The sequence below is a fragment of the Lissotriton helveticus genome, chromosome 1_1 (assembly GCF_964261635.1).
Source record: "Lissotriton helveticus chromosome 1_1, aLisHel1.1, whole genome shotgun sequence".
Lineage (NCBI taxonomy): Eukaryota > Metazoa > Chordata > Amphibia > Caudata > Salamandridae > Lissotriton > Lissotriton helveticus.
The window spans coordinates 1821341089-1821357526 of record NC_136057.1 but is presented as its reverse complement, the minus strand read 5'-3'; the positions used below and the strand labels follow the sequence as shown (position 1 = coordinate 1821357526).

Here is a 16438-nt window from a genome sequence, read left to right as displayed (position 1 = left end):
AACTGCCACTCACGTATATGTGCGGCGCCTCTTTGCACTCACACCTGTGCGCGCGCACTTCTAGCTCCCTTTGATGTGACTGAACTCTAGGCACTCTAGAACCGGTTTCCCTGCCACTGGCCCCTTTGATCTATGACAGCAGCTCCCAGCCGTTCGAATCTATGCGCTAGAACAGCAGCTCGACTTTTATGTGTGCGCTGCGAAACGGGCTCCTCAGCCGTCTATGTCTGGGCGCTATGTTATCATACTTCTCGTTTCTTATTTTGTGACTCCGTTTATTCTTTATGCTTCCAGTTCCTCGCTGTGCCTCTCTCGCCAGGGCGCTATAAGACCGCCGATGGGCGGTAAAATACCAGCCAGCTCCTCTGTCATTTACATTTCCTCTAGTAGTCATCTCGAAGCGCTATTGCTCCAATACCTCTGGCCCGAACATGTGGGAGCTATAACACCAGCTCCTCCACTAGTCATCTCGAAACGCTATAGCTCCAATACCTTTGACCCAACATGTGGGAGCTATATAACCCCGGCTCCTCTGCTGATCGCCGCTGAGCGCTATAACACGTTACTTTACTGGTCACCTCTAGGCGCTATAACAGCAGCCTCCATACCACACACCAATGGGCGCTAATAAAAGCCAGCTCACTGTGCAGATTAACTGTGTGTGTTGTGCCTCACTGTGGCACTTTCTTGTGCATTGCACTCCATTAGACCCTATGCACTTCCTCGCCCTGGTTTCTTGTCCTCTCCACTTTACATCCCTCCGGGCCCCCGCCGTGATTACAGTGTGGTATTCCCTCCTTGTTCCAGACACGGTGCCTCCACTCTCGCCGGTGAGTGTGTGCATCAAGGAGCGGGCTTCAATGCAGCCCCCTGGGGCAGTGACGTCACGCGCAGGCGTCCAATCAGCGCGCAGCGGCCCCGGCGCGGCTGGAATGGTCCCGGCCGGGTGGGAGCACTGCGCTCTGAGCGCCGAGGGCTGGCAGGGAGGGCAGAGGGCGCATCGAGGCACGGAGCTCCGAGGGAGTGGGAGAGCCACGGGCGGCCGGGCGAGGAGAGGAGCCGGGGGCCCACCACAGGAGGGGACAACGGGAGGACCTGTGAGTACAGCCAGCAGCAGGGGGCTCACCCGTGGGGGGTCGGTGCCAGGGTCTGCCACTCAGAGGTCCCGCGCGCAGAACTTTATATGGGCATGGGGGGTTCAGAGGCGACCCCTTCCACCCGGGTGAGGGGTGCTGCCACCTATCTTTGTGCCACTCTCCGTGGCACGGTGTGGGGCTCCTCAGCCCCCATCGCCAACCTCAGACTTGTACCCGGGGGTCGAGCGGTGCTGAGCTTTCACCCCTTCGCCCAGTATCACACCTTGCTTCCACCCCTCCCGCCACTCGCACACATCTGTACTAATGATAGGTTTGTCAGTGCAGCTGCTCTGTGGTGCATTAATGCCTTCCCTGTGCATGTCTGAATGCCAGGAAACAGCCCTACCCCGCTTTACGGATGCCCGCCACGGGGACTCACTCTGCGTGTGAACGGTGGGCACTGACTGGCATTGTTCTTCTCAATGTCGCTCTAAAATGATAATCCTTACTGTGGCTCTTGTTATCTTCCAATAATGACCCTCTGGAATAAAGCACATGATTTATATCTGCAGATAGGTTTTGTTAGCTTTGCCGCTGTGAGTCTACAATGCCCCTCTGGCTAGGATGATGTAGTTTATTTCTGGTGGATGGCTGTTGGTGATGTTGGTCTCTAACCCTCTAATAATGCCCGCTCTTATGAGGGTGACTTTGCAGCTGGTATTGACATGCGTGCCATTATCTTGAATAATGCCCGCTCTCTCTCTCTGGGTGCTGCTGTCATTTCTGTCTGGTCGAGTTCGTTCATGTATTTGTGACTGTGTCTTCAGTAATGCCTGCTCTGGCTGGGCTGCTGTTATCTGCATCTGGTAGATCCTGTTAATGTTTGGAACACTACGTGGCGATAATGCCCGCTGTGAGTATGACGATACTGGTGTCAGCTGATGCGCGGAGTTCTTGATGGTCGTGAGTCTGTCTACCGACAATGCTCGCTGTAGCTGTAACGAAGGTGTTTGTAGTTGGTGAAATGGAGTTTGCCCACCAGTTCGCTGTGCCCGTGCTTACTGACTGTGCCCACCATGTGGTGGTATAGACGACAGCTGTGGAGTGTGGTACGGGTGTGTGTGTGTTGGGGGGCGTTCTTCTATTCTCACCCAATACCTGCTCGGTTTGGGATACCCCCCTCAAAGGATGCCCGCATTCAGGGCAGTGGTGGTCTGTTCACCAGTTCTCCACTCCAACCGCCACCCCTGCCCGGCAGTTGTAATGCCCACTTTAGCTGGGGTTAGCTCTTGGCACAGAGTGCGGCTTGTCTCTGCCCAGACAGTTGTCTCAAAAGAACGCCCACCCCATGTTTTGAGTTTGGTGCAGGGCAGTGCGTGGGCTCTCCCTGCGCCCCCTTGGCTGTTTTCCTGCGCACACGAGGCTCACCTTTGCCCCCTCCAGTAATGCCTGATTTGTCTGCGGTTGGCGGGCAGTGGTTTGTTTTTTTCGGGTAGAGGAAGTTTGGAGAGTGTTTGTGCTCGGGGTGGCACGGGGCGCTTTAGCTGTTCGACTTTGTAAGCGAGGCAACCAGTATCAGATTTCACACTTAGGTTTCTCCGCCCTGGTGTCTTATGCTGGTGGAATGTCACTGTCCCTCTGTGGCTATTTTGGGGACAGGCGCCTACGCGCCACCCTCTCCTTAACGCAGCCTCATTCTCATGAATTGTTCGTTCTGGTCGGCAGTTTTTTAAGAGTTTATTTATTCCCCGCAATGTCCGCCTCCCGGGTTAAATTATGTGTGCACGCTGGGCACTGTATATGCGGATTCCCTGCGCTCCCAAATAAAAATACCATTTCTGAGCGCCGCTGAGCCGTGAGTGGTTGCCAACATGCGAGTGTCGAAGTTTCGTTTCTGGTCTAGAAGTAATTTTATGTTGCGGGCATGTGCATAGCGTCTTTTTAAGTAATCCTATGCCGCCATAGCGCTTTCCAGCGCTTGATCTCACTATAATTCCAGTTGTGTGTTTCAGCGTGCGCTCGAGCAGGGCGACCTACGGCCCATGTGAGTGTGGATCTGTTTTGTGTACTGTTTGATTATGTTATTGTTTGCGCCGGGCGTTCTTCATGCTATCTGTCACTGTTTCCGCGGGTGGTTTGTGGTGTTCCAGATTCGTGCACGGCACTTACTGACAAGCAGTAACCTGTCTCTTTAACTCCATTATTTATATGTGTGTGTTCGTTTGTTTGTTTTATGGGCAACTTTTTCTTTCATTCTCTCTCTATGGTAGCGTAATTGTGCATAGGCTGTGGTGTCGAGTTGGTTAATTTCTTGTGCCAAATCTGTCTCCCCTCGCCCCCCCCCCCCCTTTCCCAAACCCCCACACACGTCAGCAGCCCCAGCGGCGACGTCGGTATTTATTATAGGTGTTTGCTGGGTTCTCGCCTGTAGCGCCCCCGGTAGCTGCGATGAAGTTTTCAACAAGTGCTGGGTAGTTTTTGCTGGTCGTCCGTGCGTTGAACGCCTGCTCTGCCTGAGATGATACTGCCTGTGAGTGTGGCGGTGGCGTGTGTGGCTCTGTCTGTGATGTTACAGTCTGTGGGTGTTGGGGTGGTGGTAGTGATTTGTTGTGCGGCTATCACCCGACCTGGCAGTGTCGATCTGTTGGTGCTGGGGTGATTTAATAATTCTCTATGTCAATTATACTACTCTTGGCGTCACGATATTTTTCTGGGAGTTAAGGTGGCTTTTTTTGTTTAGTTGGCTGTGAAAACTCTGATACGCTCTTTGCATTTTATGGTAGTGGTTTTTTTCTGTTGCATTAACGCCCACTCTTCCTATGCAGGTGCCACTTTCCCGGACGGACCCGGGATGCTGCCCAAGTTAGAGGCGGACTCGCTGGGACTCGCCCGAGGGGAGCAGCCTGGGGGGCGCCTGCCCGATAGCAACATGCAAGGTGAGTTTAAACGCACTACCACCAAACTTCAACACATTTCACTCAATGATCCTACCCTGCCACACAACGCCATCCCTCAGACCAACTCTTAGCAAACATACACCCATTTACTTATACCTCTCAAGTACACATAATTCTACCACGCCTCCCTGGTTCACCCTATACCCACCCTCAGGTCAACAACACCACTCATGATCGCCCAACTCCACCCCACAAATTCATACAACAGAAGCTCAAACAACAACAATTAAAGTCAAACTAACTCCATCACTCACCTCTACCCTGCAGCCCAACTCCAGTTCACGACCCAGCTTCATCCCACCACCAAACTCCACCCCATTAATCAAATTCACCAAACCACATCACTGAAGTCCAACCTACTACAACCACCAACCCCCACCCTACCATCCAACTCCATCCTACCACCGAACTCTATCCTAACACCAAACTCCATGACATCTTCAACCTCACCAAACTCCACTCCACTGAAGTCCAACCTACTACAACCACCAACCCCCACCCTACCATCCAACTCCATCCTACCACCGAACTCTATCCTAACACCAAACTCCATGACATCTTCAACCTCACCAAACTCCACTCCACTGAAGTCCAACCTACTACAACCACCAACCCCTACCTTACCATCCAACTCCACCCTACCACCAAACTCCACCCTAACACCAAACTCCACCCCATCTTCAACTTCACCAAACTCCACACCACTAAAGTCCAACCTACTACAACCACCAGCCCCTACCCTACCATCAAACTCCACCCTACCACCAAAATCCATCCTAACACCAAACTCCACCCCATCTTCAACTTCACCAAACTCCACTTAAACTTCAACAAACTCCACCCCATCTTCAACTTCACCCTACCATCAAACTCCACCCTACCACCAAACTCCATCCTAACACCAAACACCACCCCATCTTCAACTTCACCAAACTCCACACCACCGAATTCCAACCTACTACAACCACCAGCCCCTACCTTACCATCCAACTCCACCCTCACACCAAACTCCTTCCTAACACCAAACTCCACCCCATCTTCAACTTCACCAAACTCCACACCACTGAAGTCCAACCACCAACCACCAACCCCTACCTTACCATCCAGCTTCACCCCACCACCTATCTTCACTGCACCACTTAAGGCCACCTCGAACAAACTCCACCCAACGTAACCTACCTTCACCTACCTCCACCCCACCATCCAACTCAGACACATGTATCCTAATTACTCAGCTACTCCAGAGTCCGCCGATCTTAAGTCACCTCCACCCAGATTCATGACGCCACCAAACCCGTGAAGCCACTTGTCTCCCCACTTCACCAGCAAGCACAGGTAGTCTCCAAGATCAGGATATGGAGATCGAGTTAATGTCACCTCTGACCAGCAGCCTAAAGACTCATCTTTTTTAAATTAAACGATTTGAAGTCCCATTGCCAGCTCTGAAAATGTCCCGGCAAATGCGAAAGTGGTAGAACCTTCCAAGAAACAAAAACATGTGGCTCTTTCAAAATATAACCCCCCCCCCACACACACACACACACACACACACACACACACACAGCTGCCCGGGCATGTGGCCGGTGTTTATGTGCTTGGCGGCGGTAAATACTGAAAGACGTTTGGCTAATGGGAATCTCTACCTCAAAATACGCTTTTCTTAGTAGACAGCCGGTCTAATTTAGGAGGGTTTTCATTTGTTTTGTTCTGTATAAAATTGTAAACTAATCTAACATGCGAAAACATATCTAGGCAGGGATCTTGATTCCTGTCTTTGCTTTTTTTGTATAAAAAACCCAAGCTTGTATAATTAACCCACTGGAGTCAGCTGCGATCTAGACAGGTGAAAACGGAAAAGGGACCCTCCCCAAATATCAGCTAATTGAGCATCAGGCCTCGTCACTTTGCCTCCCCCCACACACATGTGCCCACCCCCCACCCAGGTTAATGGCCCGATGGCTCAGCAGTAATGGGCTGTGTTGCCCTCTTGTGGAAAGGTCGCCAGCGCCTGCTTTTTAATAGCACCTTCCTCTTAAAACTCCTGTCCGCTTGTCTGTCTGTCTGTCTGTCTGTCTGTTTGTCTGTCTATCTATCTATCTATCTATCTATCTATCTATCTATCTATCTATCTATCTATCTATCTATCTATCTATCTATCTATCTATCTATCTATCTATCTATCTATCTATCTATCTATCTATCTATCTATCTATCTATCTATCTCTATCTATCTATCTATCTATCTCATACACATTTATATGAAGTTGCGAACACTTTACTTTGCTCTGCAGTGTATGTGTAAGTTTTAAAAGCTCGATCAATGTGTAAACCATCCACAAGTTAAAATAACCTGCGTGCCAGGCAATTTTACAGCAAATGTACTTATACATTTTTTTAATTGTAAAAAAAGGCGATTCTTTGTGGTGAAATTGTTTATTTTTCCATGTGGGACATTAAATTGTTTTGGGTAAAATATATATTTCCAGCTCTGTGGGAAAGGAGCGAAGGGTGTGATGCGACATATACTTCCTGTAGGTCCACCAGGGCTTTGGTGGAGTTGCATAGTTTGGGGAAAACTGGTCTGCTCGATGTTTGAAGGCGTTGACTTGTTTGTAAACATGCTGTGTTCCCCGCGGCCTGTGCTTGAATCAGTTTCTGAAAATTACAGGTGTGTTCTGCTCACCGGACGACACGCAAGACATCCTTCCTTCCACCTCTGTGCTTGGGGGGAGGTTTAAAAGTAGATTGGTTGTGTTGCTGCAGGGATGCCCACTTGGGGGATCTTCGACGAACCCCCCCCCCCGCCCCCCTTAAATTCGCAGACGTCTGTGGGGTGTGAGGTGACCCGCGCTGACTTTCTCAATAGCCCCCGGTCTGTGTCTGAATTGGGGGGTTTCAGTAGCTCTAACTTTTTGGGGTGGGACGTGGCACGTGGCCGTCTGCGAGCCGAGCCGTGGGCGTGCACAGCCCCACGGTGGGTTGCGTAGGAAGCCAAATCCATCACCTTCCCCCCCCCCACCCACCCTTTAAGTCCGATATTTGAAGTTTGTTTAGACATTTGGGGAGCAGCACGGCGTGGCGGGCAGCGCGGCTCCACGGCGGGTGTTTTGGGGTGCCAAGGGAGGCGTCTCTGAGCTCCCTCACTGCCGGTGACTTCCACGAACCCACTTTTTATTCACTCTTTCTTTATATCGCTGCCACGTCTCGCGTTTCCTTTCCCACCAAGAGCTTCGCCGCGGCAGCGGTGCCGCCGGGAGCAGGAAGCCGAGGCTCCTCCACTTCGGCTGCGCGGAGCGTGGGTCGGGGCCGCCGATTTAAGAAGCCTTCGGACTTAAAATGAGCCGAGCCCGCGAAATCTCATTTATTTCCTGTTAGGCGCGCGTGTGCCTTTAGATATGTGCATGCGACTGCGTGTGTACTGTTCAAGAAATTACCATCTTTGTGCGAGAAGCACGTTTATTTATTGTATGTATGTGAATACATATTTGTATGTCTAAACATCTGTTGCTGCATACCGTGCGTGTGCATTGTCTCCGTGAGAGGACGTTTCCAAATATATCCACGTGTGTGAGGGTAGTGTATGCTTCAGAGTGCATTCCTACGCACACGTGTATATGTATAAAATATATATGTATGTATATATATGACGCATTTGTAAGGGTGTTTATGTGTGTCTAAATATGCGTGCAACCATATATGCATGTTATATCCGTGTGTATGCTGATATATCTATATATTTACAGGTGTTTTTGTGAGTGTAAGGGAGCGTTTATGTGCATACATATACACACGGGTGGGTATATATATATATATGAGCGTGGGTGTGTGTGCGCACATATATAATATATATTGTGCATTGACACATTATGTATATGTTTGGGATGTGTGTGTTATGTATATGTGCGTGGTGAACGGCATTTTGTGTCAAGTAATTGAATCACATTTCAATAATTATATCTCTATACGTTAAAATGTCTTCGTTCGTGTGTGTGTTCAGCGTTGGTCCACAGAGAGGTGCCATCGCAGTCAAAGAAGGCTGCTGTACAGCCCGATTCTAGCGCCTCCTCGGCCCCTGCTGGGCACCTCGGCCCACCCTACAGACCGATACGATATTGAAAGCTGCCGCTCCTCCGGACATACAATGTGTCCCGCTCTTTCTTGATTGACAGACTCTGGGCTGTTCTGTTGTGTTGTGTTTGAAGTACTGTTACTTTCCAGCCCCTTATCCCCAGTTTTTCTTTTTTTTTTCTCACGAGGAATGGGTGACGTTCGAACGACTTTGGTGGGGGTGGCAACACGCAGTCAAGCTGACAAGTGTTCCGGCGGATAAGTCTTCCGACCACATTGTGTGATCTTGTGCCTAGCTTCTTTAATTGACAGTACGCTCTTTGGGACGCTTAGAGCCATTCAAAACTTGATAATTACATCTTACTATAAGGCTGATCCGTCGGTGTCTGCACTACTGCATTGTTTAAACACGTTCACACTTTTTCTTGACGTGTAAGCAGATCACACAAGTTACTGTTTATGCGTTAGAAAGTAGGCTAGCTCGTAGCGATCACATCCACACTGATGCGTGACACAACACCTCCAAGCGCTGGTTCCCAGGGCTCTGTAGATTACACTAGAGAACCAACATACCCAACTAGTTTGAAAGTTAACTTGCATCCTTGCATCCACTGACCACGATCTGAGTGCTTGGCAGCCAATAGAGGACGTGGCGTAAGGGTCAGACCTGCCAACTTTTCATCTTGGGAACCCTGTTCGAGTCTCAGCGTCACCTCAACATCCTGTGATTTTGGGCAAACCACCTAATCTTCCTGTGCCTACCAAAATGCATGTGCCATTGTGTAATGCAACTGGTGCTCATGTAAAAGCGCTCCGATGCCTGCGGGGCGAGAGTGAGCGCTATATAAAACTGCAAAACAAACAAAAACATGACACAGGAAAGTAGACGTAACAATGCAACGTTTCCATTCCCACCAGACCTGTTGATGTCTTTGTTTATGAAGATTCCCTACATTTGGGAGGCGAAAGGGAACAAACAGTCCAGGAGGCTCGCGTTGGAATTCTTGGCGTCTCCACTTGATCTAATTGCGAGATCCCAGTCACTTCACTTGCTAAATCCACTCTCTATAAAAAAGTAGGCGTACCTACTGACATTTAATTTAAGGTTTGCTCTGTGTCAGACACATCATTAACACACACATCCATTCAGCAATGCATCCATCTTGGCTGAGTTTTGTCAAATGAGGCGGCGGAGGCTCGGGGCGTTCACGCCGTTTTTGAAGGGGTCCGGGGTGGGTGAGGGGGTGTCGGGATTTAACCCAGGCCTGGTCTAGATTGTTTCTCTTCTACTCTTTAAATCTACACTCATGTTCAAAGTGTGCACTGCCTTCTTCCTATCTGAGCAGCTGCACAGTCACTGAACTGCACGTGAGGGCCACGCACGAGTGACGTGGCGTGGCCGTTACTGTGAGTGGTGATTCCCCAGCAGGCAGATATTGCAACAGCACAAAGAGAGATATTGGGCGCTGTGGTGTTTGACCTGTGCTGGAAGGCAGTGCCTGCAACATCCCAGCGCTGGCTAAGAGCTGTGTGATCTTCGTCTAATCTCTGTGACTGGCACCCAGTATTTGATGCTCACCCTGGCGGAGGCCTGGCACTCACCCACTCCCGCTGGGACAGGGTGGGGTCAAGCGTCGCTTTGGGATCGATAGGCGACTCGATCCGATGGCTAAGGGGGAGTTCAGATCGGGAGGGATAGTTTTGGAATATATGAGGGTTGTCCGGGATAGGAAGGGCTGTTTCGCGTGGGTCTCACCCTCAGATCAGGCGCGGAAGCCAAGGCCCCACTGATCCCGGCGCATCCTAGGCATGTGCTCTCGTGCCTTCATTGAGTGATCCTCTCCCAGCGGCTGCCTCATTCATGTTTGAACCCGAGACTGCTCGGCGCTCACTGAAGGGCCAGTCCCAGCACCGCGGGGAGTGTTTGCTCTGCCCGTCCCCTCCACTCTGACGGATCGATGGTCTGAGAGCGGTCCTGATTCTGGCGCGGGGGTCCCCAGGGCTCGCGGGGGAGAGTCGCTCACAATTTAACTCTCTCGATCTTTGCTGAGGATCACACTGCATCTGTGCAGGGCTGCCGGGCACATGAAGCACTACAGCGCCTGCTGCCGCGGTAAGTCACCTTCTGTCTCCATTCGTTCATTGCAGACTAGTATAGGTAGGCAACTCCGATTTACCATACATGCATATATTCATCCGCCCACAACGTGTTTACATCAACCTGCACGCCTACCAGTCAACCACCATCTTTCTGTCTACGGCTCTATTATTCTATTTTCCCATCTGTATGCATTTCAATTAAAAATGTTGGCTATTCGTTCATTCACCCCCTCGCCTGTCAGTCCAACAGCTAGTCAGTCCAGTCAGTGTGTCTGACTCCCTTACTTAGGATCACCACGGGATCTGTCTGTCTGTTTGTCTGTCTATCTATCTATCTATCTATCTATCTATCTATCTATCTATCTATCTATCTATCTATCTATCTATCTATCTATCTATCTATCTATCTGTCTGTCTGTCTGTCTGTCTGTCTGTCTGTCTGTCTGTCTGTCTGTCTGTCTGTCTGTCTGTCTATCTTCTACGTATCTATATGTTGACCGTTCAAACTATCTGCTTATCAGTCTATGCCTTTAATAAACTACCTCTACACCTACCTAATAGGACATCTTATTCGTGTGTGAACGTATGTATATACTTTATCAATATGTGCGTGCATATGCGCATGTTTTTGTTTGTATAAAAGTATATGATTCCATATATTTTAAATGGCTTTATCGATTTATCATCACATCTAAAAATGGATGCACACATACATATTGAATAAATGATATACCTTTATATTTTTGCCTGTATTTATAATTCTAATATGTCCTTAACATCTGTACTGACAGTATGGATTTGTATTTGATTGTGTAACTTTTACCTTTTTTGTATATGTTTTGCCCACAATTCTGTTTCAAGGGAAATGTCTACTGGCTGGCGAGAGGGGGCTATGACATGCCTAACGTCATATATAATAAACATGCCTATTATTGAGCACTCTAAGGCAAAGGCAGCAGCAATACAATGCCATATGTTGACTGATAAGTATCTCACTGGTTGGAGTAGTTTAGTCCAAATTATACTTGAGCGCTTTAACAAACCCAATACTCTATCGTGGCATAAATATTGTCTGGAAAAAAGTAGGGGCATACTTAGTTACAAGCCCCTATTGCCACCATAATGTCACTCATTTTGTTGTTGTGGTGGCGATACGGGATTCGTTTTAAGCCACTTAACGTGGCTTAACGCTGCCTTATAAATAAGGCCCCTTTCATGCTATACTTAGCGTGAAAGGGGAGGGCAATGGGTGTTGTGGTGGGCGTTCTGATGCTAGACCCATTGATTTTGACACTGCCCTATGTTTACAAGGGAGGGGGGGTATAAATATGAGGCAGAGCCAACATTAAGACCAGGGACAACCAGGTCTTAACAGGGTGCAACAAGGAGAAATTCATTATTTCTCTTTGTTTTTGCTGTTTTTATGTGTGCTGCATTGTGCAGCACACATAAAAACAGCAAACCGCCATGCATGATTGATTGTTTATGTGCAGGAAGATGTCCCTTTGTGCACATAAACAATCATTCACCACAACGCAGGCACCCTTGCACTATGGTGCAAGGGTACCTGCATTGGCACTAGTCAGCTAAATTTAGCACGAGCGCAGAGGGAAACGCAGGGCTGCACCGTATTGTTGGAATTAATCATAGAACATTTGCACCCAAATGGAGCACTATTACTGAATTATTCAGGGCGTTAAATTTATGCCTGACAACATTTTATATCTCTATGCTGGCATACAACCTTCTAAAACTACAACAGCTCCAAGTTAGAGAATTTGCTTAGAATTGGACGTTTTAAACCTAGTATTATTCAGAACCATGCCACAGCAAATCCCTGAACTGCAGAAAGAGCGGTATCAGTAAAGTGCCATTTCACTGGAAGATATGAGTGTGCTCTGATCTCTGAAATCAATGTTCTGTATCTCAGAGTGCAGGGACTTTCCATAGTCACTTTCCATTTGGCCACCATCGGAAAATGTTGACAAGTCTCTGAAGGCCGATAGAACTGTCACCACAAATCCTTCACCCTCACCCACGAAGTCCTAAAATATCATTTGAAAAGCTGAATTTTTGCCAGGATTTACTACATTTAGTTAAACAAATAATTGAATTTTAATTGTTCACTTTTTCCGTTTTCTTGAATCAGTACAATCAAAGTTAGTTTCATATTACACGAAAGTTATGATACCATTTTATTTTTAACTAAATATTTTAAAGTATATTTACTGTAATGAGACTGAGGTTTGGGGGCAGAATCCACAAAGGGGATATCATTACACATGGTAGAAACTAGATTATTTAAATATGATCCCCTTACTAACCGAATATCCCATGTCCGGGACTGGCTAAAAGTTGTTTTCGGACCCATGTTTGCTTAAGTAGTAAAATTTCCCTTTATTTTTATGTGTGAAATCTATCAAAAAGTACCAAGGAGACCCTCCAAATAAACCCCTTTGGGCTGTTGAGGCCTCCCTTCTAGTTTTATTTGCGCACCCTCTCATGTTCATAAAAATTATATTTGATAACTTATTTTTTAACATTCTCCAATGTGAAAATGTCCTTCTTACCGTAGTGGCCCGTGTGAGTTTTTATTTACAGATATTACATAGGTACTCAGACCAACGAAAGTGTATGAAATCGCAAGTCAGTAAAATCAAGGAGGTGTAACAGTGGTTTACCTTTAACACGAAAACTTTCCAGGTACGTCAACAGGAGAAAACACTTCTTTACAAAAAATAATTGTTATCGTCTCTAAGTACACCAAAACTCTTCCCATTACCTGGACAGAGTAAAATAAAAAAGGGCAACTTTGTGGCTCTGAATTACACACAACAGGCTACTAAAACATCGTGGGGCTTATTTATGAGCCTGTGAGACACTTTTGTGTAACCGGTGCGTCACTTTTTGTGATGCAACAGCGGCATAAATTATGTGCCATGTTGCGCCCTATTTACAGAGTGCAGCATCTAGGCAAATGTGTCACTTTGTAAATCCCTGCGCTACATCATACCTGCGTCAGGTATAATGCGTGCAGGGTGGGCGTTCGCCCGCATCAACGCCTCATAGAAGTAATACATTGAAATCTGTAAGATTTCAGTGCGACACTTCTAGGATGTCATTGCGTGAAAACCTTACGCTTGCCTAATGGTAGGCGTAAGGGTGAATCAGGCCCTTTCACGTGGGGCTCATCTAAAAGGAAACATTGCTGGAGATGAGTCTGTTTTCAGACACACCCCTGCAATGTGCTACTTTTGCACCTACAGATACGTCCAAATTTCGGACGTATCTGTAACTCCTTGTGACATGATTCGTCATACAGTAAATATGATGAATCAATCATGTCGCAAGGAGGGCGCACTGAGCAGTTTTGCATCGCTGCTTTCACGCAGCGATGCAACACTTCTCATAAATGAGACCCGTCTGTGTAAAATCTTACTGCACCTGATTTTGAAATCTTGAACACTTTTAAAGAAAAACACTTAATTTGCAATCTGTTACAGCTGCATAAAAAAGTCAAGTTGCTTTATTTTGTCTGCAAGTACTCAAAAATTGTGATGTGTGGCTGTAATTTATGTGACTGGCTTTGGTTAACCAGTATTTGTGAATTACACAGTTAGAACATTTCTCCATTTGTATCACTGGCCAATAAGAAATTAAGTGCAAGCATGTTTTCTTTCTTGTAGTGTCTCAATATAAAATGGTGAGTTACTCCTACGATGAAGATCTGGAAGAACTCTGCCCCGTTTGTGGCGACAAGGTGTCGGGTTATCACTATGGGCTCCTGACTTGTGAAAGCTGCAAGGTAGGGTATCGGAACATCTAACTAAATGCATTTAACACAGTTAAAAAAAGTTGAAAACGTGGTTTGACTTTGGGCATGCATATGTCGATTGTGTAAAATCAGCACAGAGAACTGGAGTCTTCAAGCTAACATTTGTGGTATTTACGTAGAAAACATGTTGTAAAGGGTTTGATTGGCTGAGCAAGAGAGGGCATCATGCTTGGGAATAGGAAGTGCAAAGTGAAATTAAATTTGATTGTATCTCAAATTCAGACATTACAGTGGTTTCGATTGCATTCATTTTAATATTCAGACTGTGATTTTTCTTCAGTGGCAGTTCCCCAAGTTTAATTTTCCTATCTTTGATTAAGACGAGAAAACCTTGTTTAGGAAATTTTGACAAAATATTACGGTTTATCATTCTAAGCTAAAGACATTGCTTCTTTAATATTGGAAGGGCGGCATTTTCTTAACTAATTTCTGTCTTTTTAAGATGGTTTTGATAATCCTATGTCAGTGGTTTATATGGTTTTAATTTGTATTCCAACACCTAAATAGTTTTTTCATGATTTTAAGGCAGTATGATTTTAACATTATTCATCGTAAGATATAGTTAGGCATTTGATTGCTGAGTGGGGTTAAAAATGAAAAATATTACTGAGGTTTATGTAGGTCCATGCATACATATTTATTTTCCATGTCTGCATATATATTGGCATTAGAATACTTCTTTATGAAGCATCTTTTACAGCCAGCCTCTCAAAGCCTTCTCAGGCATGATGCGCAAGAAGGGGCATAATGCGAGCACAATATCAGTACAGAGGGCTAGTGTCTACAAAACAGTACATTGCCTTCCAGGTACCCAAACTCATCCCACATGCAGCAAGGGGCACTGTCATCAAGCGTCAATCAACAGGGCAGGCCTAGGAATTTTTCAACCTTTTAATTATTAAAAGTTGACTGTTGTTGTTATTGTGAGATTGGTTGTTGGACAAGGAAGCATTCTGGAATATCACAAGCAGTAATAGCGATGAAATAGGACACAAAGTCTCCTTATCAGATGCTATAAGGAAGTTATTTATCAAAGTTAATCAACACATTGGGAAAAAAACTCAACAGCGGCTGTTAATGCTACTCTTGTAAGATTGTCTCAATGCTGATTTGAAAAGTCATCGGCTTGATTGTTGTGGCGGCTTCTCATGCAATCTTCTTCCTTATTGTAATGTTATACTTAACATTTAAGTGTGTCTTTGGTGCCATAAATAATCCAAGAGGTTTATGATGGACTTCCTCTTCAGAAGGATCCGCTTATTTCCTCAATTTAAAAATGGAAATTTAAAGGTTTTCTCCGTCATAGCTAGTCGTGTAAGTGAAAAGTGTTGGAACAATCAATTTTAGCGGTGTTTTCTGCAGTGACAGCCAGGCCCCAGAAGCACTACTGTATACTACCGTATAACATACAAAGCAACTACTGTGACGATTTGTAGCGTCCGTTTTTATAATTTTCACAGTAAAATAAAATTAATATACTTGATTGGGTCAGAATTCTACATATGAAAGCTTTAACACTTTAACATACAGTATCAAGTCGGCCGTTAGAAAGGAAAAAAAGCTACTAGCTTTAAGAATTGTTTAAAAATCCGTTGTATTTATGCATCCTGTAGGACTGTGTCATTTAAACCTTTGTTGCAGTTGTTAATACATGTGATCATCTGGGATCCTCCCTAAATATTTCATTTTGAAGAGTCTGTGGGCATGGACTGCCCAGATGCACACATTTGTGCTCCAAACACATGCCTAAAATGACCTTAATAACTACACGAGTTTGTTACAGATTTATGATTGACAGAGTGTAGAGCACTGCAGTGGAGTATACTGTAATACAATACAGGTCTCTAATGTGGCCTTAGATGACACATTGTTGACAAAAGGACACGTGCTTGACCGTCGGGCTGTTAAGTCTTTGTTTGTTGTGTTGTGAAATACTCTTACATGGAAACCTGATGAATAATTAATGTGCAACATTCATAAGGTTGTTACTCCAGGGATGATTGTTAGCAATCCAGAACAGTAATTAAACAAACATTGGCAAATCTAATAGGTTTCGCCTTATACAACTTTTGGCTATGCCAGTGCTTTTGCAAATACTGCGCATCATTGGCAAAAAAAAGAAGTCAATATATAATATGGCACATGATGTTGCAAACCACATCATTCTGAAGATGGGTGCATGCGTTATGAGGTATGCACGTTTGTACATAGCCTTCAATGGACATGACAACAGAGTGACGTGGATACTATTTTCTTTTTTTTAATTTACAGATCTAAGATGATGAACTCCACTTAGATGCGTTAATTAAAAAAATGACATCTATGTGAGCAAATGTCTTTTTCGTGTAACAGAATCCTCAACAGCAAATGGTAACTGCTGGGAACTCCGAAAAACTGTAGTT

The 16438-nt window shown here is 46.0% G+C and overlaps 1 protein-coding gene across 4 annotated transcripts in view; it reads left to right on the top strand.

The window, feature by feature from the left end:
- NR5A2 (nuclear receptor subfamily 5 group A member 2) overlaps positions 1–16438 on the top strand; it is a 354769-nt gene that overhangs the window by 109525 nt on the left and 228806 nt on the right. For 2 of the 4 annotated variants that reach the window (XR_013594278.1, XM_078641008.1), the window contains exons 2-3: positions 3902–4012; positions 13888–14006. Coding sequence is in view for 3 of the 4 variants with exons in the window: in XM_078641008.1 (XP_078497134.1) it covers positions 3902–4012; positions 13888–14006 (230 nt within the window). In the remaining variant the exon portion in view is untranslated. Of the gene's footprint in view, positions 1–1004; positions 1098–3901; positions 4013–13887; positions 14007–16438 lie in introns of those variants that run through there. The other 2 variants (XM_078641014.1, XM_078641017.1) reach the window with 2 other exon arrangements.